At 39.3% G+C, this 25,007-nt stretch overlaps 1 protein-coding gene across 1 annotated transcript; it reads left to right on the top strand.

Moving 5' to 3' along the window:
• Nucleotides 1-7: 7 nt before the first annotated feature.
• On the top strand, nucleotides 8-18,880 carry HINT1 (histidine triad nucleotide binding protein 1). Its single transcript, XM_072597330.1, has 4 exons — nucleotides 8-57; nucleotides 9,483-10,175; nucleotides 12,309-12,413; nucleotides 18,574-18,880. The coding sequence occupies exons 2-4, from the start codon at nucleotides 10,065-10,067 to the stop codon at nucleotides 18,736-18,738; spliced, it is 381 nt and encodes a 126-aa protein (XP_072453431.1). The 5' UTR covers nucleotides 8-57; nucleotides 9,483-10,064; the 3' UTR covers nucleotides 18,739-18,880.
• Nucleotides 18,881-25,007: the final 6,127 nt, after the last annotated feature.

Raw genomic sequence — 25,007 nt, 5'->3', positions numbered from 1 at the left:
GAGCCTGGATGGGCGCTCGTCTGAGGGCCGCGTCTTGTTGGGGGGCGGCTGGGTTCGGTAAGGACCATAGCTCCATCTGCTTAGTCAGTCCGTCAGTCCTCACCTGTACTTCTCTGGGGCACGTGGAAGCGCTCTTTGGGCGGTGTGGTGCGGGCGCTTAGAGAGGTAGGGCACCCTCGAGGCCCCTCCGCGGGGCTGCGGCTCGCTTAACCCGTCAGCCTCAGTTTCCTCATCTGTAAAAATGAGGATCACGCCACCTCTTCAGGTTGTTGTGAGGTAACATGGAAACGACTGAAAACCTTAAAACGCTATAAAATACCTAGATGCATAAATATCCAGTCTCTCTGGACGGGGATAGCTCTTTGCCCTCGGTCCCCTTTCCGTTCTTCTCCAGAGAGAGGGTATTGCTTACCGTCATCTGGTGCTAATGGACATCTTCCGAACCTTGGCTCGTTTGCTCAGTTAAGGACACACGTGGAGGGCGTCGTCCTCGGAATGTGCTTGCCTCCTCCAGCTTTTCCCCCAAATTCTTAGCCATCTGTAGTCGGTAACGGGGTTCGTAGTGGGAAGCCCTGGGGATGCTTCCGGAGGGCAGTAGCTTTAACTGCCCGGCTGGGTGCCTGGGGGGGCATTTATTCACCATGCTGATGACGTAGGAAGCCCCGAGCTGGCTGCTATGTGGCAGGGAACATGAACATGTCACCCCATAAAGCGCAGACGGGTCTTCTGTTACCAACCTGCTGGTCACCACGTTAGGAGGGGATGACACAGGTACCCACATTGGAAAGATTAAGAAATTCAAGTCAGGTAACTTGTCTAAAGTCCTGGGCTCAAAATCTTAGTGCCCGTTGCCCTGTACTGAGCTGCTTTGCAGCCCTAGCTTATTGAAAATAGTCATCTGAAAACATTTGTTAACACGCTTTTAAGCCCGTGTTAATACACTACCCTTTTGACCACTAGGCAGATTCTCTGGGTTATTTTCAACTGTGTCTCTGATTTTAGTAGCATTCAAAACTCACTGAAACATCACCATCAATATCTTTGCTTCCTCTTGGGATTGAAATAGATTCTGTGCTAAGTATTTTATAGCAAGATTAAACTAAAAACAGCAGTAAATTCCCATTAAGAATCTAATTAGACTGAAGGGAGAATAGTTATAATTAATGTTTATGATTATATCCCTTTTATAGGCACTGGACATGGAAAGAGGAAAATTAAATTGTTTAACGTGGCTTTATGTTTAGCACTGAAAGGTGTGGTCCAGCAGAAAACACAAGAAATTGGGAGTCAGGGCCTTGTTTAGCATCCCCACTCTACCATTTACTCACCTGTCTGACTTTGGGCAAAGCCATCTATCCCTCTCTGTAAAATGAGTGGGTTTTGACTGAATGGTCTCTAAAGTCCCAACTCTAAATCTGTAATTTTAGGTGTTTTACTCTTAAGTATTTTACTGTTTGTAGCCTATCTAATTCTCTAAAATTGGCAATCCATATTGCCTCCTAAAATCTGAGACAAGGGACCTCAAGTCATTCAATCCAACCTGTACATGAGCCTAAATTCCCTTATAACAACAACAAATTGATCGTCTAGCCTCTGCTTGAAGAAAAAAGAAACTCACTTTTTGTCGACACATCATTTTGGGCTTTTTTACACCTCTCTAGGAAGTTTTTCTTTTTATTGGACTAAAATTTGTCTCTCCGCAGTTTTCCAGCCATTTTTCTTACTTCTCTATTATAGTGCCAAACAAAACAGGTTTAATCCTTAATCTGATAAGGTAGAGATTGGAAGCAGGGCACACATGGACCATGTCCCACCTCAGAGGAGGAATGGGCAAGATCTCAACCAGGATTTGGGCTCCAACACCAGCCCCCTCTGATTGCCACTTGATACCCTCTTTGCAACACCACTCATGGAGACTGTGAGCATTACAACTGATCTGCCACTGATTACTTACTAGCTTTGCGGCCAATAATCTCCCATCTCCTATTTCTCTTGGTATTCATATATTATTCAATCACATGGAGTAGCAAACCAACTCCTCATCCCACCTTCAGATCTTCTGCCCTATTCCCAGGGCCCTCGAGAATATCTGATCCTTAAGGAACAAAACTCCTTCATTTTGGATTTCTTACTCTCCTTTCTTCTACTTGCCCTCACTTGTTTCCTCCTGATCAAACTGCTTTCTTGACAACCTTTTCTAGCAATAGTATTACCTTCTCTCTTCGTCTTTTTCTGGCAGGAGTATCAGAATATGCCTTGTTCCCTACCACTACTTCCAGACTTCCTTTTTCCAAGCAGCACTAAACTACCTCTCTTTTGACGTTCATGCAGTCAAAATTTTTCACCCATTCTATATCATGGTGCCCCTAGGCCATTCTCCTTTCTCTAGTTCAGCACCTAGTTTACCATGTTCTCCTTTCCAACTCCTACCCTTACATTAGGGAACTTCAACATTCACATGTAAGTTCCCTTAAACTCTCTGCCTTCCAATTCCTTAGCCTCTTTAAATCTCATAATCTATACCTTTATTCTACCTCAGCCATAGGTGGGTATGGTCACACACTTGATCTTAGCATAACCCACAGGTGTTCAGCTTCCTTAGTTAGAAAATCTGCTGCTTTTCAATATCATAAACTCTTACTTTTCCATCTCTTTTTAATCCTAAATTCTCATAAACCTAGTTTTTGCTTTCATTGAAAATTCTAGTCTCTCCATCCTCAGTACTTTCGCAGGCTATTAACCTTGTTCTGGCTTCACTTTTCTCCCTTTCCAAATTCACCATTTCACTTTTATTGTCTTCCCTCGCTAAACCTTTGACTGCTTCCTTCACCACTCCTTCCTTGCCAAATCTCAGTCCTGTCTTACTCCAGACCTTCCACTGTCTGTGGAGAAAGTCACATAACATTACTGACTGGGTACATTATAAATTCATGTTCATCCAGTTTCATTTGGCTCTCACAGCAGCAATGAAGTTCTTTTGTTTCCATAACTGACTCACTTTCTCCCTTCCACAAAAGCTATTCTAAACCATCTCTGTTCTCCTTAAATCTCCTGTGTCCCCCCTTCTGTACTCTGGATGAGCGCTGTACTGAGAACATTGAAACCATTCAAAATGAACTCCCTCTTCTCCCATTCTCTTAATTTCATGCACTCTCCTTTCTCCCAGTTTCTGACATTGAGGTAGCCCTTCTTGCCAAGGTCAAACGTGTATGTTTAATTCTATCACCTCCTCCAGAAAATTTAAATCTCAATTATCTCCTCTTAACTTCTCAATTTTTTTATCTGCAAGTTTCATATCTGCTGCCTTCAAACATGCCTCTCTCCCTTATCCTCAGAAACTTCTTCCCCAGAGCCTGTCATCCCTTTTAGTCTTCACTCTCTCCCTTGTTCTCAGCCATATTAAAGTTATCTGGGCTTGTCCTCTGGGTTCCAACCCCATCACTGTAACTACTCTCTCCCAAATTGCCAAAGATCACTTAATTGCCAAATGGGATGGGATTTTTCTTTCAGTCCTAAACTTTGACCCGTTTGCATGGTACTATTGACTTTCCTCTCTTGGACACTCTTTCCATTCCGGGTTTCATGACAATATTCTAGGTAGGCTCCTTTGCTTGTTCAACATCCGCATCATACCCCCTTCACTGTGGGTATTCTTGGAGGGTCTCTCAGGCCGTCTTCTCCCTCTAAACTCCAAAGGTAGGGGGTCATTATGATCCAGAGGATTTTAGATTTGATTCCAGAGGCAGTAGGGAGACACTGAAGTTTGTTGGCTCTTCCATTATAATTAAACTTGACAGCAAGGATGATATCATTTTTGTCTTTGTGACTATAGGACCTAGAACAGTCCCTGTCATATAATAGGTGCTAAATAACTGCTTATCAGTTAATTGCTCTTTTTTCCACATGATGGCACTTTAAATTCCAAGACAGTTTATTCTGTATCCCTTTCATCTTCTCTCTTGAATAAATATTCCATTTCCCTCAACCAGGGCCCATAAGTTGTGGGTTATAATTCAGTTTAATTTAGTAAATTCCATCTCTGTATATGGCAACTGTACATGTCTATTGCAGATACAATATAAGAATAATACAGCCCCTCTCTTAAGGGACTTGTATTCTCACCATTCTTGTCACCCTCCAACTTATCAAGATTCTCAAAACGTAGAATCCAGCAATAAATACAGCACACTATTTTCTTGGAATGTGGGACTTAAATATAATAAGAATTTCAACATTTTGATGATGGTAAAATAAAGAAAATGTTTGAGTATGCACAAAGTGAGGAAAAGAGTACATAAAGGTTGTAAAATCTATCATGAAGTTGAAATCTTTTTAGTGACTAAAGTTAGTTTGTGTTACTCTTTTTAGGTTTGATTCAAGTGAAAATTTGAAATGTGCAAACACATGGGATCTATATAACTCCATTGTATGTAGGGACAATATATACAAAAACAAAAACAAAATTTTTTTTATAAATTTCATAAAAAATTTTTATAAACTATAATTTTTTCAGGATTTTCTCAGTCTTAATTTGTTCATCTTCATGGCTGCCTAAGTATACCCAGACACAAAAATCTCCTGACCCTGAATCCTCACCTCCACTCTATATCATAGAGAATTGAGAATCTGCTCTACCCTGGCCTTGAGACTCCCTCTTCCCCCATTCTGGGGGATTGCTCTTGTGGAGTGGATTCCTTGATAAATCCCAGGTATTCCTAGACATTTCCTGGGGAACTATTACTCTGTAGCACAGTGCTGGATTAAAAAGCAATGAAAAGATAACTTTTCATTCATTCCATTTGACTTTGCAATTTCATTCTTCTGATGTGTTTATGCAAAAAGAGTTGTCAGGCTGCTTGGTCTATAAACTACCTTTTGGTTTAAGAATATTAGGTTTCCTGTTTCCTAATTCTCCTCCCCCCAAAAAAATTTATTTGTTTTGTTTTCAACATTCACTTCCATAAATTTTAAATTTTCTCCTCCTCCCCAAGATGGCATGCAGTCTTTTATGAGCTCTACACATGTATTTCTATTAAATACATTTACACACTAGTCATGTTGCATAAGAGAATTGTAAGGAATGGGAGAAATCATGAGAAAAATAAAACATAACAAAACATAACAAAAAAGAAAATAGTCTGCTTCATTCTGTGTTCCGACTCCATAGTTCTTTCTCTGGATGTGGATGGCATTTTGCATGATGAATCCTTTGAAAATGTTTTAGGTCCTTGCATTGTTGGGAAGTGCTAAGTCTATAAAAATCAGCCCTCACACACTGACTGTAACTTTGTATAATGCTCACTTCACTCAGCATCAGTACATATAACTCTTTACAGATTTTCCCAGTCTACCTGCTTATCACTTCTTATAGCACAACAGTATTCCATTATATTCATATACTGCAACTTGTTCAGCCATTCCCCAATTGATGGGCATCCTCTCAGTTTCCAGCTCTTGGTCACCACAAAAAGAGCTGCTATAAATATTTTTGTATGTGTGGGTCCTTTTCCTATCTTTGTGATTTCTTTGGGATATGGCCCTAGAAGTGATATTCCTGGGTCAAATGGTATATACATTTTTATAATCCTTTGGGCACAGTTCCAAATTGTTCTCCAGAATGGTTGGATCAGCTCACAGGTCCATCAACAATGAATTAGTGTTCCAACTTTCCCACATCTTCAACATTTATCATTTTCCTGTTTTGTCATGTTAGCCAATCTGATAGGTGTGATGTGGTACCTCAGAGTTGTTTTGATTTGTATCTCTCTAATTAATGGTGATTTAGAGCATTTTTTCATGTGACTACAGATAACTTTAATTTCTTCCTCTGAAAATGGCCTGTTCATATCCTTTGACCATTTATCAATTGGGAAATGACTTGTATTCTTGTAAATTTGACTCAGTTCTCTATATATTTTAGAAATGAGGCCTTTGTCAGAGACACTAGTTGTAAAAATTCTTTGCCAGTTTTCTGCTTCCCTTCCCTTGGTTGCATTGGCTTTGTTTGTTCAAAAACTTCAATTTAATGTAATCAAATTTATCCATTTTGCATTTCATAATGCCTTGTTTGGTCACAGATTCCTCCAGTCTCTATAAATCTGACAGTTAAACTATTCCTTGCTCCCCTAATTTGTTTATAGTATCAGCCTTTATACCTAGGTTGTGTATCCATTTGAACTTTATTCTGGTATATGGTGTTAGATCTTGGTCCGTGCCCAGTTTCTGCCACACTATTTTCTAGTTTTCCCAACAGTTTTTGTCAAACAGTAAGTTCTTATCCCAGAAGCCAGGATCCTTGGGTTTATCAAAAAGTAGATTGCTATAATCTTTGACTACTGTGTCTTGTGTAACTAATCTATTCCACTGATCTACTCCTCTGTTTCTTAGCCATCTTAATGAGTCTTCATTGAATTTTAAAATAAAGTGTATTTACTTCCAAATGTTAGTGTCCAGGAGTACTTTGAGACTCTTTAAAAAAAAAAAATTCTGCTTCCTAGGCAAGTGCCTTAAGCTTCTGGTTGCCTCTCCTGCTGCTATTTCTTTCACTGAACAAATAGGTGACCAAAGATAACTTTCCAGTCTTAGAGACTATTTGAAATGTCTGGAATTAACTGATCCTCTACTTGGAGCCAGCTAGCAGTAGGATTAGGTTTCTGCAACTACATCTTTCCCCAAGAAGGCAGCCACAAAGAGATAATGAATCTGGTCTGGCTTCTCAGAAGACATGAAGCTTGTGAGGTTGGTTCAGACATTGTAGAGCTAAGGTGGAGGTGATGAATGCCTATTTAACATTTTAAGTAAATGACTCATGTTTCAATTATTTTGATTCCTGGGAGGATATAGGAGTTATCGTATTGTGTTTTAAACATTTGTCCACACATTTTTTGTGTGTTTTCAGTACATCTTTTGTGTGGTGAAAATAAATAGCTGTTCTATACCTGACAGATCTTGTGTAGTGATTACCTTTCTATTTTCCTACAGGATGACATCAGCCAAAGCAAAGCTTTAAGTGATGTTCTTCAGGTTCTGTGGTAGGGACATAAAAAAATTAGAAACAGTGTGAAAAGAGCTTGACCTCCTTCTTCAGAAGATAGATTTCCCTAGATCTGAAACCAGTTTGCATGTGTTCTTAATGAGAGAGGACATCACAGCCTCCTCTGGCTTGGAATCAGCTTGGAATCAGTTTGTTACATGTGGCAGATGGTACTTGAATTGAGAGTATTTCAAGAAGAGGTGAGGAGGGCATGCATTCAGAGCATAGGGGAGAGCCAGAACAAAGACACTGACGTTGGACAACATGGGAGATGGAATATCGTGTATGTGTAAGAGTAAGAAGCACAGTTTGACTGGCCTTTAAGAATTAATCCATAATGTTTAACTGCCTATTAGATATTCAGATTGGATGTTCCAGAGATAACTCAAACTCAACAAGTCTAAAACTGAACTCATTTTCTTTGCCCCTAAACTCATCCCTCCACCTGTCTTCCCTATTCCTTTCCAAGATACCATCGGTGTCTCAGTTTGTAACCTCAGCGATATCCCCAGCTCCTTATTTTCTCTTACTCCATATCCAATCAGTTTTCAGATCTTCCTTTTGTACTTTCACAGATTCTCTACATTGACCACCTCTGCACTTAGCTATAAGCCTAGTCCAGACCTTCACCACCACACCCCTCGAGATTTTGCAACAGTCTACTAATTGGTTTCTCTGCTTTGAGTCTCTATTCTAACACATTCTTTTTTAAAATTAATTTATTTTTAGTTTTCAACATTCACTAAGATTTTGAGTTTAAAATTTTCTCCCCTTCCTCAAGATGGCGTACAGTCTGATATAGGCTTTACTTATGCATTCTATTCCAACACACTGGTTGCCAAAGTAGTTTTTAAGGGCAGATTTAGCCTTGTGACTGTCCTACTTAGACAGCTCTAATAGTATTGCCTCTAGAATAAAATACAAACTTCTTTTTTTAGCCTTTAAAGCTGTATATAACCTGGCCTCAATCTACCTTCTCAGTCACGTTAGACATTACTACCTCACCTCCTCTGGCAGTTGGCAATCCAGCCAAAATGCCTTCTCTCTATTCCTCATTCTAGACCCTGTGTCTTCTGTCTCCAATTCACTCCCACCCCCCTCCCCAAGACAGCCAGCAATCTGATATAGGTTACTCATGTACAATTATGTTAAACATTTCCACATTAGTCCCGGTGTGAAATAAGATATATACTTTTATATGCACTTGTATACCCCTTTAGATGGGACACAAGCTCAATGTGAGGACTGCTTTATTCTTTTGTACTTGTGTCCCTGGCATCCAGCATACATCTTGGCATATAGTAGGTGATTAATAAATACAAATCGATTGATTGAAAGGTAGATTGGGGCCAGTTTGTGAAAAGATTTAAATGCCAAAGATTAGTTTTTATTTTATCCTAGAAGAAATAGTCACTGAAATGATTCCTTCAATAGGGTGCTGAGTGACATGATCAGACTGGGGCTTAAGGAATATCACTTTGGCAACTGGGAAGAGGTTGGATTAGAGAGGGGAGCAATTTGGTACAGGTGAGACATTATGAAGATCTGAATTAAGATGAAAGAGATATTGTGGAACAAGAAAAAACAATTTGGCAATTTATTGTATCTGTGTGGTGAAGAAAATGAGTCAAGGATCACACTGTGGTTGTGAACCTGAGAGACTGAGGAATGATAGTGCCCTTGCCAGAACTAGGCAAGGTCTATTTTGGACACATTTAATTATCACAAATATCTAGGTCTACAGGACAACCAGTTTGAAATGTTGTTTAGGGAGTTGACAATGCATTACCAGAGCTCAGGAGAGAGAAAGATCTGGGAATCATATGCATAGAAATGACAAACCCATGGGAATCAGTAAGACTTTGTTGTGAGAGAGTGTATAGAGAGAAGGGGGCTCAGTTTAGAATCTTGCCTTCTGTTTGCTCATGATGAACCAGCCAAGACGACTGAGAAAGAGTAGTCAGGTAGAAGAACCAAGAGTCATTAAGTGCTTACCGTGTACTAAGCACAGTGCTAAATAATTTACAAATATCTCATGATCTTAACAACCCTGGTGCTATTGTTATGCCTTTTTATGCTTGGGGAAACTGAGGCCGACCCAGCACTTTATCTATTGTACTACTTAGCTTCCTCAAGGAGTATTCCAGAGGAATGGACAGTGCTGGCAATTACTGGAGAAAGGTCCAGAATGAAAGATGGGCAAATGATCATCCTAACATGTTTTCAATGAATAGGCCCCAAGATAAGTTCCATATAAGTTCCGAAACATAAGAAACAGCTGAGATAACTGTTAGTAGGCAAATTAGCATGTTTTTGATGCTTCGGTGCTCATAGAACCATATCTCATACTCTTTCCTTATTTTAATACTTAAAAGTGCTTTGCAAAGTGGAATTCATCCTTGACAGGATGACCCTTAAAAACAAAAAACCCAAGCCTTTCTCCTGTCAGGCCGCAGCGGTGCAGTGGAATGCATAACTAAGTCAGATCAGCCTGATCCCGAATTAGACGCTTTGTTTTTCTACAAAACGGATAAACGACTCAGACCTCTTCAATTGTAACACCAGACACCACGCCGTCCTTGGGCTGCAGACCGGAGCCGGCTCCTTCCAGCAGTCACAGCTGCGTCTGCACTTTACACCCAGGGCCTGGAGCGGGAGCTCACTTAGGGAGCATGCTCAGTCTGACTCGCCAAAGCGAGTTTCAACGTAAACAGCCGTATGGAGAGGTAGGAAAGAAAAGAAAACCGAGTGATCCGTGAGGCGTAGCCAGGATTCTGACCCTAGCACGTTCCTCTAGCGCGGTTTTTCTGGGCTGCTACCCGTTTTCCACTTGTAATGGGTTTTTATCACTCTCTCACTCAAACCTAACTCTGGAGAGAATCTGCAAGCCAAGCGCCCACGTGGCTCTGGGGTCTGGGTGTGGGCATGCGCAGTAGCGGGGCGCGCTGCGTTCACAGGGAAGTGCTTTCCCGAGGCGCCCAGGCGGAGTACCGTTGTGGCTGCGGCAGCGGAGGTGGCGGGAGCCGCCGCTATGGCAGACGAGATCAGCAAAGCTCAGACGGCCCAGCCCGGGGGAGACACCATCTTCGGGAAGATCATTCGCAAGGAAATCCCGGCCAAAATCATTTTTGAGGATGACCGGGTAGGAATGGGAAAGAAGCGGGCGGAGCGGCGGGCGCGCGCCGGGAAGGTGCCGGAGCATCGGCCGGGGACGGCCGCGCCCTGGTGGGGGGCCCGGGAGGGGCGGGGGCCGGGGGCAGCCCCCTTAACTGTATCAGAGAGTGACGTCGGCTCCCCCCAAACAATGGAAACGCTCCCCAGAAAACCCCACCCCTGCGGTCCAGAAATTACTTGTGTGACCTTGGGAACGTCACTTCACTTTCCTGGGCTACCGTTTGTGCCTTCTTTTAGTTATTTGGGATCTAAGGGTGGGACGGGAACGTTAGGGTGTCTTCAGATCCGTGGTCCTGGGTCGTGCAGCCCGCTCCCTGGAGCCGGCGGTGGGACCTCGTCGGAACCTCTCCCCGCTAAGCCGGGAATGAAAGGCCGTGGGGCGGGAAGGGGCGCCTCCCCGTGCCCGGGCGCCCTCGGCTCACGCCCCGTCTGCCCGGGGCATCGCTGCTCTAACCAATGCCCGCCCCTGGGGCTCCCCTTTGACCGACCTCCTGGAAGAGGCTATCTGTTAACGTGGACGTCTCTGTGCCCAGATTCTGAGCCTCAGCATGGAAGCTCTCTGCAGGGGAATTAGGGAGGGATGGCGCATTTTTTGTGCCTCTGAAATTCGGCTCACTCCCCCCGGCGCCATGCTGCAGGCTGCTGGCACGGCGTGTATGCGGCGTGGCGATGCTGCCAGCCCTCGGAGAGGTCAGAAATCTGATCAGTGCAGTGGCTTTCTAGTGGTAGCCTCCCGGGGAAGCCCGAGATCCAGTGAAGTAGAAATTCATTTTACTGAGAGACACACACAGAGAAAACATGATTTATATAATCAGCCGCAACGACTCAAAACCTTTCGAAACCTGGTCATTTGCCAAATCAAACACTGGTTCCACAGCAAAAAAAACAACCACGAAGACTTGTGAAGTTCTTTAACCCCCCCCCCCCCCTTTTTTTTTTACCTTAGTCTTACAAACATGTTTACTTGGAGGGGCGATTCTGGTCAGTTTCTAGTATGTTACAGGGTCGACTTCTAGTATGTTACAGTTCCTCCTAGTAGAATAGCAACAATGTATGTTGTCCGAGCTGAAATGGACTTATGCAATCATTTAGCTCACTTTTCTGCTTTATAAAAGGAGAGACTGTCTTGGAGGGGAAGTGATTTGCATAAATCTTAACCTAACTATATCCCATCTACCACCTCCCAACCCTCACCAGTGCAATATAAGCTCCTCAAAGGCTGGAATAATCTTGTGCCCTTTCCAGTTGCTATCATTTCTCTAAGTAGGAAATGGAAGAATTGTCCTTTTAATTGAGATTGTTGGGTGGATCCCCAAATCTAATCTCTACCCGACTCAAATGTAATCCAAACACATGTAAAAGAAGGTTTGGGTGACCCGGATTTGGCCTCTCCTTTGTCTCAAGATTTTACTCGAGATAAGGTAGCTAGCTTTAACCCTGGTTTGTAAATAGCAAAGGAAAGTGCTATTTCTTTTCATTGAGAAAGTGTGTGATATACTAACTGTGACCCTGGGCAAGTCACTTAACCTCAGTTGCCTCCAAAAAAATAAAAAGTGTGGTGTTGGTACTTAGCATTATAGGCCTTAATACATGTTATTTTCAGCATCTATGTAGGGTTTCCTTTTAGGATCACTATATATTTTGAAGCCAAAAGAAAAAAGATACTAAGATCTCTGTTCAGTCCCTTCTGTTAATTACTTAGGGGAAAAAATAAATAGTGTAATGTCATAATAACAGTGTTAACTACTATTCGTCCGTTGTCCCCTGGGTATCTTGCCAGCTAGTTTTTTCTACAACTTCATTTTTTTCCTGACCCAAGAGAATAACTTGATGTCAAGTAAAGTACATACGTTGTTATGGTATGTAGTAATCATATTTTTGTAAGGTTGACAGGAAGTCTGTTTTAAGTGTATGTGTGTTGTGTATTCATACACAAGAGTAAAGGAGTAGCCAAAATATTGGAATCTAACCCTTCTTGGTTTTGTTTTTTCCCCCTCAGACCTATTATTCTAGTAAGTTTTATATGGATAATGTCTAATGTCTAGAGTTTGAGATGTTTTTTAACCTTCAGAAACTTTTATGTTTCTCTTTTTTACTGTAGTGTCTTGCTTTCCATGATGTTAGCCCACAAGCCCCAACTCATTTCCTGGTGATACCTAAGAAACCCATTACCCAGATTTCTGCTGCAGAGGAAGGTGATGAAAATGTAAGTAAATAAAATAAAACCTTTTTTTCCTACCTTTGCTTTTTAAAGTTGAAAAAATAATTTATTCTTGAAAACTACATTTTAGAACAGAATTTATAAAACATTCTTTGTATTCCTATAATGGGGTACCTCTCAGTTACTGGTATTTTGTCTGCCTTATAGCTTTTCTTTTAATTTTGGTTGCTTATGTTTGTTTTAGGAATTTATTCTGATTTCTCCTCCTAGCTTTAATCAATATTGAGCACTACAAGCAGTGTGCTGCAGGCCAGCTGATGAGGTAACAAGAAAAGCTGAGAAGTCAGTTCTTTCTATTCTGAATTAATTACCATCAGTCCCTTCAGGTACCATTATTGCAAATCCTCTCACTATCCTTGTCATTCTCCAATTACACTATAACTTGTAAGTTTGCTTCATAAAATGAAACTGCCAGCCCCCAGAACTGGATTCAGGACTCCAGATATGTTCTGATCGTGGCTGCCTACAGATGGATACCTACATCACAGTGGATGCTCACTGTACATTCTTTAATACAGGATCTTCCTTTTTGGAATCATTTTGATTTGTGTAATGAGATTTTTGGGTTTTTTAACCAGCTTTTCTTTGAGATTTTCACACATTGGGATCCTGCCCATCTTTTCTCTTAATTCTTTGAAATTTTTCTCCTTAAGTCCTAGGGTATATGTCAAATTATTTCTTTTATTAAACAGTTAAATATCTCTCATTGTTTAATTACTTGGAATAAATAGCATTTAATTTTTTGGGGTGCTTTTCATCAAGCTTTCAAGGGGATTTCTTTTTTTTCCTTACTGGGATGAAAATACATATTTGCAGAGAAAATTTTAAATAGGGAGTATACATGATTTGAATGTGAAGACATTGACACTCGTAACTGGAAAATTTTTAGCATTGTATACTAAAACCAGTAGCTGATAAACGTAATCTTGACAGTTGAGTAGCGTAGTGGACAGAGTGCCCAACTTGGAGTCAGAAAGATTTGAGTTAGAATTCTGCCTTACACACTGGCTGTGTGACTCTGGGCAAGGCACTCAGCCTCTGTTGGCCTCAGTTGGCTCATCTGTAAAATTGAGATGATAGTGTCTATCTCTCATGGTTGTGAGCATAAAGTGAGATGTGTAAAGGCTTTGCAAACCTTAAAGCACCATATGTTACTACATTATTAAAAGGAGGAAGGTGGCAAAATCAAGTCAAATGTTCAAGTAATGAAATATCTGTTCAAAAATAAAATTCTGATCATGTAATCATTCATAGTCGTTGAATTAGTTTGACATAGAGCTGATTAGATAGAGATATATCTAGAACTGTGTAGGGGAGTGGGAGGGCAGGAGCCTGTGCCCTCAAGGCCACATGTGTCCCTCTAGCTCCTCAAATTCACCCTTTCACTGAATCCAGGATTCATAGAACAAATCCCCTTAATAAAAAGATTTGTTCTGCAAAACTTGGATTCAGTTAGAAGGCCACACTCAAAGACCTAGAAAGTCACATGGTCTCAAGACCACAGGTTCCTCACCTAAATCCTAGAATGATGGGAAAATCACAGAAAAATGTTTACGGTTATGTTAATGTATAATAAAACATGATTACATGGGGTTGCTATTGAATTTTTTAATCATTTGTTTCCTTATATGCTTAGTGTCTTAATATTCATTACAAATAAGTATTTTCTAAATCTAGACTTCTGATTTCATCCGTCCAAGAATTGTCACAGTGTGGAAACTTTTCTGTAGTTTTTTTATAGCTCATAATCTGAGAATTGTTTGGAGAAGGACTGTAAGATAAAGTGATTTGTTAATAGCAGTACCTGAACTCAGGTTTTTCTAACTCCAATTCTAGTTTCAGTCCTCGTCAGTAATATTTCCCCTTTGCCCTAGAAGTCTAAACAAATGGTTTTATGGGATAAGATTTTATAAGAGGTTGAAAGGAAATAATGGGAAGATGTTTTAAGGTCAACCATATATTGGCTTATGATTAGAAAATTTAATTTATCAAGGTTCATTTTTTTCTCTGCCTCTTGCCGAGAACAACAAATTATTTTATTTGTCATCTGTTATCCTATACAAAATCTTTCTAAAATGCTTTATTATGGCATGGAGAGGTAGTCTTGAGTTCTTAAGCTGATGTTTTAAAGGATTGAAAGCTTTATCAGTTTCTGTCTTGCTGAGAATGGTTTGAATTTGGGCCTGGTGACAGACTAAATCTATCCGCAGTCTGAGGACCAATCTAGCTAAGAAAAGAGAGAAACTCATCACCAGTAGATTTGCCTATAGGTGATCAACCAACAAGAGTAAATGTTCATTAAGTTTTTGCTGTGTGCCAAACACTGTGTCAGGTGCTGAGGATACAAAGACAAAAATGGAACATCCCCTTCCCCTCAAGGAGCTTGCTGTTTATTGGATGATGAATTCTTTGGGCATGGCAACCAAGAAAGAAAGAAAAATTTAAAAGTATAACAAAAACCCTTCTGATTCTTCTGTGTTGTCAGTGGAATGGTGAAAAGAGAGAAGAAGGTGCTAAGCATGCTACCTTAGCACAGTTTGTAATCGTTATCCTGTTACTTATAAACAACAGTTTAATTATCTTGTATTGATATTGTTAATTATAAATATTAACTATTGTTACTCTAAATATGAGATCTTTGTCCAAACAAATTGATGGACTGCTAGAAATTGGAATTATATCAATGCTGGTATTGTTACAATAAATAAAATCCAAAGTCCTCAAAGTTTCAATTAAAAGGATAGATGGCATGGGTTCTCCTTGCAAAGGTAAAAAAAGGAGTTAGTGAAGTTCATCTTTACAATGTACAAATACTCAGTAACATAGAAACGGCACATTTTAGTTACCTTGTCAGTTAGTAAACCCTTATTAGGTACTTCTTATGTTCCAGGCATTGTCCTAAGCACTTGTCTTTCAGTGTTCATGATGGGCAGAAGCAAAAAACCGCAATGAAGATAATTACAGCTTACTTGCCCACATTTGTGATGGACTGAAGTAAAGAAATTCTATGAAGAATTTGATGAGGTCTTCAAAAGCTAAATTTGTTATTGGCTGACTTTGGAAGGATGGTGGAAAGTATATTGGAAACTTTAGCTCAAATTTGAGATATGAAAGAGGTCAAAAGCTTTGTTGATTACTCATAACCTTTATGCCTGTATCAGTTATTTTGCAATGGTCCTCCTTTTGCCATCTAACCCTCTTATAAAAACTGACCAACAAAGTGACTGGCACAACTTATGTAAATCTCTGTTTTTTATATATCATCTCTACAAGAAATGGAAGGATGTTCTTTGAATACTTACAGAAAAGAATTGGAGTGCATTGGATATGATGAGCTTCAAACAAACGCATTCTTTCTCTCTCTCTGTCTCTCTCTCTCTGTCTCTCTGTCTCTGTCTCTCTCTCTCTCTCTCCCCCTCTCCCTCCCTGCCTCCCTCTCTCTTCCTTCCTCTTCCTCCCTTTCTCCCTTTGTCACACATGCACTACTGGTGATAAAGCAAAGGTACCAATCCAGCCTGACCTCTAGAAACTGTCACTATGGATAAATGAAAACAAACAGACATAATGACTTTAATTGTCACCATTTCCTACAAAAACCTAAAGAATATGAAACAAGAGCCAGAAACTGATTTAGTGAGCAAACATTTGATCTCCTTGACAAATGGAGTGGTATGACAGCTAAAAGTAAAACTGCTTTAGGATACAAAGTCATTTATAAAACAATGTACAGTGTATCCCTAAACCTTAAACTTGCCCTGAGAGTTTTGGGGCACCCTATATAGTAGGATGGCAGAAGATTAGGAGCACAATTTCCTTAGAAAAACATCAGAAGTCAGTGAAAGCAAAAGCAAGTCTACCCAAATGGTCCACACTATCCCGAGAGCATTGGTAGATACAACTTAAAAGAAAAGTGACTCACTGTTGGAGATCACACCTTTTTTAACAGATACTTCACTACAGAGAATTAGAGAAAAATATTTACTTCAGGAAGGGGTGTCTTTCATATATATGTTAAAATGATATGAGATTTGCTGATAAACCAGCACAGTAATTCTTTTTTTACTGCTCCTTAGATTATTGTCAAGTGAAGCATGATTGATACGTGTATGTTTATTATGAACACATAAAAATGTATGTTTTCTTCTGCCATGGAGAATGCATCTCAGAAGTTCCAAGCAGAAGAGGAATTTTCTTTGAATAGTGGAGTCCTTTAAGATTTGGCTGGTTGCACTGAACCTCACAAGGTTACAGGCCTCTCTCTGTGGTTCTATTGATGACTCAGAAGAGGTCAGCCTAACAATCACATGGTACAGTGGAGAAAGGGATGGACTTGAAGTGAGTGGCCTTGGGTTCAAATCTGAGCTCCGCTGCTTGATAATTGTTTAACTTTGGGCCAGTCATTTCACCTTTCTGGGCCTTCGCCTTCTCACATGTAAAACAAGAAGGAGTGAGACTGGCGTCAAAGGTCCCTTCCAGCTGTAAATATAGAATATCATTAAACTATTAATGTAGTTTTAAGCTTTTAAAACTTAAATTCTTTTTAAAAATTATTTTCTTATTTTTGGTTTGGATCTGTGATTTCAGCAACATGGAAACTTCAGTATGGAAATACTTTCCACCAATGCAGACTGAAAACTCTTCTGTAAATAGCAATAGTAATAATTGCTAACTTGTATATGGTATTTACTATGTGCCAGGCACTGTACTAAGCATTTTACAATTATTATCTCATTTGGTCCTCAAAGCAATTCTGGGAAATAAGTGCTATTATTCCCCCCATTTTATAGATGAGGAAACAGACAAAAAGTTAAGTGACTTGCCCAGGGTCACTCATCTAGTAAGTGTCTGAAGCCGTATTTGAACTCATCTTCTTTGAAACCAGATCTCACTCCATCCAGTGCACCACCTAACTGCTGCTGTGATATAGATATATATATATTACAGCACATTACATCTCACAGGAAAAGCGTGAGAAATGCTCATTGCCCTGACTGACATGAAGAGGGGTAGCCAGTCTTTTGAGTTAGCAAGTCAGTACTTAGGACACGTACTGCATATATATATGTCCAGCCTAACACTGTGGGCTGCCCGGGTCCTCTTACCTATCTCAGGTCTTTGGTGGCCACCTGGATAAACAAATGAGAGAAGAGACCTCCAGAGTCAAACAGGAGTGTAGGCTTTATTCCGGATACAAGCTACATGTCAGCATACAGGGCAAGTTCTCCCCACCGGAGCCCCCTTCTTCCTCCCGAGGAGCAAAAAAGGAACCCCACTCAGGGTTTTCTGTCCCCATATAAGCTCTCCCAGCTGCTAGTTCGCTTGTGGACTGCATGCTCTCAACCCCTTAGCCAATTAACAAAAGGTGTGCTTGGACCACAGACCAATCTCAAGGGTGGGATGCTTTCCCCAGCAAGTTTCCACTGAGAAGAGGTGGAAAACGAGATAACTCGTGTCTCACTCCTCAATTCCCAGCTGTTCTCTGGGGGGCCTCATACCTGACCCGAGACCGTTCACGTGAGAACTGAGCTTTAACACACACACACACACACACACACACACACATGTGCATGTGTATGTGTGTATACATATATGCATATTGGGCTAAGAATTGACTTGGGGGAAGAGACTAGGCTGAAAAACATTTGAGAAGTTGCACTATGCTTTTTACAATTTCCAGATTCTACCCATTTTTTTTAAACACAGGTGTTTTCCTAATGATGTGTGGATAAACTTGGAACAGCATAATCTTTGAAAAAATCAACATTTTAAGTTCTACATGAGTAGACACAAATAGCTTGTAGAATGTTTTCATTGGTGACCTGCATGTAAGAAATGGGCTCAAGAATATGTATGATTGGACAAAGAAGATCGTATCAGACTTAGTGACAGTAAAGGATAGTAGAGTTCCCTCTGGGAATCCTCAGAAATACACATAACTATGGAGGGTGGCTTCTGACACATTTGCTTTGGTGGGTCCTCTCTGCAAAACATCTGTGAAATTGTGAAGAATTTGAAGGTTTATTTGCCCAAAGACTTATTCTGGGAGTAAATTTTAACTTGATACATGATTTATTTATTACTTATTCAAAGGTGGTATAGCTTATCTATGGCTAGTATTGATGATGTAATTTTTATTCTTTCCTAGCTTCTTGGGCACTTAATGATTGTTGGCAAGAAATGTGCAGCTGACCTGGGTCTGAAGAGAGGTTATCGAATGGTGATCAACGAAGGTGCAGATGGGGGGCAGTCTGTCTATCATATCCATCTGCATGTCCTCGGAGGACGTCAGATGAAATGGCCTCCTGGATAAATTGTTAGAATGATTTCTTGTGTTTATAGAACACAGCAGGTTTCCAACGTATATGTTAAGCTGAGTATACTTAATGATTTCTGTGAAACAAGAAATTGGGAAATCACTTCAAAATGCACACAATAAAAGGCTGTTTCCCATGTTTCTGAATTTGACAAATTTTATTTTAATTAATTTTTTCCAGTATAACTCTTCTAATGACTCTTTTTATTTAAAAAAAAAACAACTTTAGAATTGGTAACAGTTTTAAAGAATGGTATAGTTTACTTAGTGTTTAGACATGTTTCTATTTAGGGAGCAAGCATTGGAGGTGAAGAACCTACAAATAAATCCTACATTTGTCAACAAGTACATAATCAGTGCTGTTTAACAGCGGTATGTTGGAGATTTAATGATTACCTGGTACAGAAGCCACTTTTTAGTTTGCATAGTGGGGTCCTGTTGTGGCTGGTCAGTTTCAAAGGGGGTCATCGGAGCAAGTATGAGGGAAATACGTAGCATGGTTTTGATACTGTGATTAAAAGTAATCCCTTTAGAAGACTTAAATTATTATAATGTATACTTAGGAGGGCCATCCAATTAGCACTATATTTTTTATAATCAGATAATAGTGTACATATGTATCATCTACATATATGTGCTATAATCTAATATGCATAAACAGATACTTAAATGAATTTGTAACTTCCTCAGTTTAGATGTTTCTTCCCATCCGTCCTTGCTCATCTGAGACAAATTTGTGTTCTCCCATTAATTTATTACAATTTCTTTTGACATTGGATGCCTATCAGTGTGATAATCAGGCTTTCTACCTGTTATCTTTTGGCCTCACCAAACGTCTTTCTTCTAATTCTTCTCAAATCTCATTCTAGTTCAAGGTCAGCAGCCTTCCCTGGAATTTGGGAATATTGTATAAATTGGCTAGTCATTTCCCCTGTGGACAGGGTCAGGTGTGAGCTATATTCATATATACTAATAGTCTTCTCCAATAGAAGTTCCTTGAAGCAGGGACTGTTTCATTTTATCTTTGTATGCCTGGTATCTAGCAAAATGTCTAGCATAGAGTAGGCACTTAATAAATACTTAGTCATTGACACAAAGAAAGTGTTTAGTGAATTAGACATTTAAAACTTCTGAAAGGTATATGATTTCCCTTTCAAAAGATAAAGTTGGGACTTCCAAAGGCAGAGCCAAGATGGCAGAGTAGAGAAGCGCTCAGCTAAGATCTTCCAACATTCCCTTCCAAACAACTTTAAAATAGTGCCTCACATTGAATTCTCCAGGTAGTCTGGAGAAGCGATAAAAAGTCAGAGTAAGACATTTAGTTTAAGACAGCATAGAGGAGAAAGAAAGATCTACAACACAAGGGAGGAGGCTAGCCCAGCCCACATGGATCAAACACCAATGCTGGTGATAGTAGCAGCAGGAGCTTCAAGAGCACTCAAGCCAGAAACAGCACGACCAACTGGTAGGTGGCCAAAAAGAGATTACAGGGCACCCCTGTGCTAGCACTGGACACAGGACCACCTGCATTTTCAGCCAAGGAGTGAGAGAACTGAGGGGCAGATGACTTCTGGCCCCAAGGCATCAGGGAGTTTGAAGATAAATACCATTTCCAGTCCCAAGGGAAGAGGGAGGGGCCCTGAGGAGCAGTAGCAATTGAAATCCCAAGGGAGCAGGGGCACTTGGTTAAAACCAGAGTGCAGGAAAGGGAGCGGAGGCCACACTTCTTTTGAGATGATTCCACCTCGGAAGTACCAAAAACTTCCAAACCCCCAGAATTAGCTCTGAAAAAAGTAGTATGAAAAGCCTGAAGCTTGAGACAGTTCTGCCTTCCACCCACAGCATGGGCAGAGGCCAGCATTAACAGTGTTTCAATTTAAGAAACAGGATGAAAAAACTACCAAAAATTTATTTTATAGAGCTAGAAAAAGTAATATAATTCATCTGGAAAAACAAAAGGTCCAGAATATCAAGGGAATTAAAAGAAATGCAAGTGAAGGTGGCCTAGCAATACCAGGTCTTAAATTGTATTATTAAAGCAGCAATCCTCAAAACTACTTGGTACTGGCTAAGAAATAGAGTGATGGATCAGGTTAGGTACACCAGATACAGTCAATGACTAGTAATCTATTGTTTGATCAACCCAGAGATTCCAGCTTCTGGGATAAGAACTTACTATTTGACAAAAACTGCTGGGAAAACTGGGAAATAGTATGGCAGAAACTAGGCATAGATCGACATCTTACGTTGTATACCATAATAAAGACAAAATGAGTACACAATTTAGATAGAAAGGGCAATATAATAAGCCAACTGGGAGGGAAATGAATAGTTTACCTGTCCGATTTATGGAGAATGGAAGAATTTATGACCGAACAAGAGATTGAGAACATTAGGATATGGAAAATGGATGATTTTGACTACCTTAAATTGAAAAATTTTTGCACAAACAAAGCCAATGCAGTCAAGATTAGGAGGGAAGCAGAAAACTGGGAAAGAGTTTTTGCAACCAGTGTCTCTGATAAAGCCCTCATTTCTAAGATATATAGAATACAGAGTCAAATTTATAAGAATGCAACTCATTCCCCAGCTGATAAATGGTCAAAGGATATAGACAGGCAGTTTTTAGATGAAGAAATTAAAGCTATCTATAGTCATGAAAAAATGTTCTAAATTGTTATTGATTAAGGAAATGCCAAAGCAACTCTGAGGTGTCACATTATACCTATTACATCACCTAACATGACAAAACAAGAAAAAGATAAATGCTGAAGAAGATGAGGGAAAATTGGAACTCTAATACATTGTTGGTGAACTTGTGAACTGATCCAGCCATTCTAGGGTGCAACTTGGAATTATGCCTAAAGGACTATAAAACTACATACACTTTAACCCAGCAATTCCACTTCTAGGTCCATATCCCAAAGAGATCATAAAAAATGATACATGTACAAAAATATTTATAGCAGCTCTTTGTGGTGGCAAAGAATTGGAAATTGAGTGGATGTTCATCAATTGGGGAATGACTGAATAAGTGGTGATATGTAAATGTAATGGAATACTATTGTGCTATAAGAAGTAATGAGCAAGTGGACATCAGGAAAACCTGAAAAGACTTAATATGAACTGATACTGAGTGAAATGAGCAGAACCAGGAGAACATTGTACACAGTAACAACCACATTATGCAATGACTTGACTTTTAGCTCTTCTCAGCAATGCAAGGATCTAAGACAGCTACAAAATATTGACAATGGAAAATGCTATCCACTTCCAGAAAAAGAACTTTGGAGTCTGAATGCAGCTGGAAACACAACTCTTTGCTCTCCTATTCTTTTGTTGCTTTTTTTTTGTTTCTTCTCCATTATGGCTCCTCCCATTAGTTCTAATTCTTCTTTACATCATGACTAATGTGAAAATATGTTTAAAATGATTGCATGAGTAAAGCACGCCATCTTGGGGAGTGTGGAGGAGAGGGAGGGGGAGGAAATTTGAAACTCAAAATCTTATGGAAGTGAATGTTGAATACTAAAGATAAACAAGTTTGGGGAAAAAAAATAAAAAAAAATAGGATAGAAAAAAATGAGAAAACAACATAAAAAGAACCCATCCTTAAAAAGCTACCATGGTGACGGAAAATGAAGACACAAATTCAGAAGAAGACAATAAGGTCAAAATAACTACAAGCAATGCCTCAAAGAAAAATGAATTGGACACAAGCCTAACAAATAGAAGAGCTAAAAATGACACTTTCAAGCTCAAATAAGTGAGAAAGGAAAGATTACAGAAAAATTTAAAACCTGAAAGCCATGATTAAGGAAAGAGCATAGATAACATAATTCAAGAAATTATCAAGGAAAACTGCCCTGATAATCTAGAATAGAAATAGAAATTGAAAGAATCCATTGATCACCACCTGAAAGATCTCAAAATGAAGACTACATGCAGTATAGCTAAATTTCAGATCTCTCCTGTCAAAAAAGAACATTTTTCAAGCAGTGAGAAATAAACCATTCGATTACTGTGGAGCCACAGTCAAGATCACAAAAGACTTAGCAGCATCTACCTGGAAGTAGCAAAAGGCTTGGAATATGATATTCTGGAAGGAAAAGAGCTGGGATTACAACCAAGAATAACCTACTCAGCAAAATAATATAATTCTTCAAAGGAAAAAATGTATCCTTAAAGAAATGACTTTCAAGCATTTCTGATGAAAAGACCAGAGCTGAATAGAAAATTTGACTCACTAAAAAGGACTCAGAGAAGTATAAAAAGGCAAATATGAAAGGGAAATCATAAGAGACTCAATGGAGTTAAACTGTTTACATTCCTACATGGAGTGAACTCCTAAGAACTTTCTCATTATTAGGGCATATTTCTATTCAGCTTTGATCTTTTCATCAGGAATGCCTGAAAATCCTTTATTTCATTGAATATCAATTCCCCCCCTGAGGGATTATGTACAATTTTGCTGGGAAGTTGATTTTTGGTTGTAATTCTAGCTTCTTTGCCTCCTGGAATAATTACTTGATATATGATGTCCAGGCTCTTTTTTAGTCATGGCTTTCAAATAGTCCAATAATAAAGACATTGAGGAAACAAAACTATCACTCTTTGCAGGTGATGGTATATATACATAGAGGATAAAGCAAAGAGGATAACAGACAAATTACTCGGATTAATAAAAATTTTTAAAATAAACTCCTAGTCAGACATCTGTAACAATTTATAAAAAAATTATTAATCACTATGACCAAGTATTTCTAAATGTGATTTCTGACACAGTGATTTTGGGGGTGGGGGTGTTTCTGACCTTGAGAAAATACCTTTTACATCTTTCTTCTTCCCTACTCTGTTCCCTCACTCCTGCGTAGGTAGGTAGTACAGTGTATAGAGCACCAGTGCAGGAGTCAGGAGGACCTGAGTTCAAATCATACCCCAGACACTTGACATTCACTAGCTGTGTGACCTTGGGCAAGTCACTTAACCCCAACTGCCTCATCCTGGTTCATCTCCAGTCATCCTGATGAATATCTGGTCACTGGATTCACATGGCTCTGGAGGAGAAGTGAGTCTGGTGACCTGCACAGCCCTCCCTCACTCAGAAACAAAGTCAAATGCCAGTCATGTCATCATTTCTCTGATGGCATGGTCTTCTTCAGTATTGAAGGACAAACACACACACACACACACACACACACACACACACACACACACACACACATAGAGAATCAACTAAAAAGAGTAGTTGAAATAATTAGCAACTTTAGTAAAGTAGTGGGACATAAAAGAAACCCACATAAATTAGCATTTTTATATTTTACCAACAAAGTCCAGCAACAAGAGAAATTCCATTGAAAACAACTGTAGACAATATAAAATACTTGAGAGTGTATCTGCCAAGACAAACCCCAGGAACTATATGAACACAATTCCAAAATACTTTTCACACAAGGTCAGATCTAAACAATGGGGAAAATATCAATTGCTCATGGGTAAACTGAGCCAATAAAAAATGACAATTCTACCTAAATTTATTTATTCAATGACAACGCAATACAACTACCAAAAAATTATTTTATTGAACTAGAAAAAAATAGTAACAAAATTCATCTGGAAGAACAAAAGACCATGAATATTAAAAGAATCATTTTTAAAAATGGTAAGGAAGATGGCTTTGTAGTTCCAGGTTTCAAACTATTTTACAATGTGTTAATTAGAAAAAAAAATCTGGTACTGTCTAAGAAATACACTGATAAATCAGTGGAATAGATAAGGTACACAATACAGTAGTAAATGGCCATAGTAATTTAGTGTTTGACAAACCCAAAGATCCAAGCTTTGGGGACAAGAACTCACTATTTGACAAAGACTGCTGGGAAAATGGGAAAACAGTATGGCAGAAACTGGTCTACAGACCAACATCTTGTGCAGTATATCAAGATAAGGTCAAAATGGATACATGATTTAGACATAAAGGATGATACCATAAATAAATTAGAAAAGCAAAGAATAGTTTACCTGTGAAATCTATGGAGAAGGGAAGAATTTAGGAACAAACGAGATAAAGACCATTATAAGATGTAAAATGTATAGTTTTAATTATATTAAATTAAAAAGGGTTGGCCCAAACAAAATCAATGCAAGCAAAATTAGAAGGAAAGCAGAAAGCTGGGAAACTATGTTTTCAGCAAGTGTTTCTGATAAAGGTCTCATTTAAAAAATATATGTATATATACATATATATATATAATTTATTTGTTTTC

The sequence above is a fragment of the Notamacropus eugenii genome, chromosome 3 (assembly GCF_028372415.1).
Source record: "Notamacropus eugenii isolate mMacEug1 chromosome 3, mMacEug1.pri_v2, whole genome shotgun sequence".
In the NCBI taxonomy this organism is placed as follows: Eukaryota; Metazoa; Chordata; class Mammalia; order Diprotodontia; family Macropodidae; genus Notamacropus; species Notamacropus eugenii.
The sequence above is the reverse complement of the archived record's forward strand: the minus strand, read 5'-3'. Positions and strand labels throughout refer to the sequence as shown.

What these genes read in the sequence shown, in the direction of transcription:
- HINT1 (XM_072597330.1), top strand. Translation starts at nt 10,065, where the DNA reads ATGGCAGACGAGATCAGCAAAGCTCAGACGGCCCAGCCCGGGGGAGAC. An exon ending in TCATTTTTGAGGATGACCGG is followed by an intron (nt 10,176 to 12,308) that starts GTAGGAATGGGA and finishes TTTTTACTGTAG; the next exon opens with TGTCTTGCTTTCCATGATGT. An exon ending in CAGAGGAAGGTGATGAAAAT is followed by an intron (nt 12,414 to 18,573) that starts GTAAGTAAATAA and finishes ATTCTTTCCTAG; the next exon opens with CTTCTTGGGCACTTAATGAT.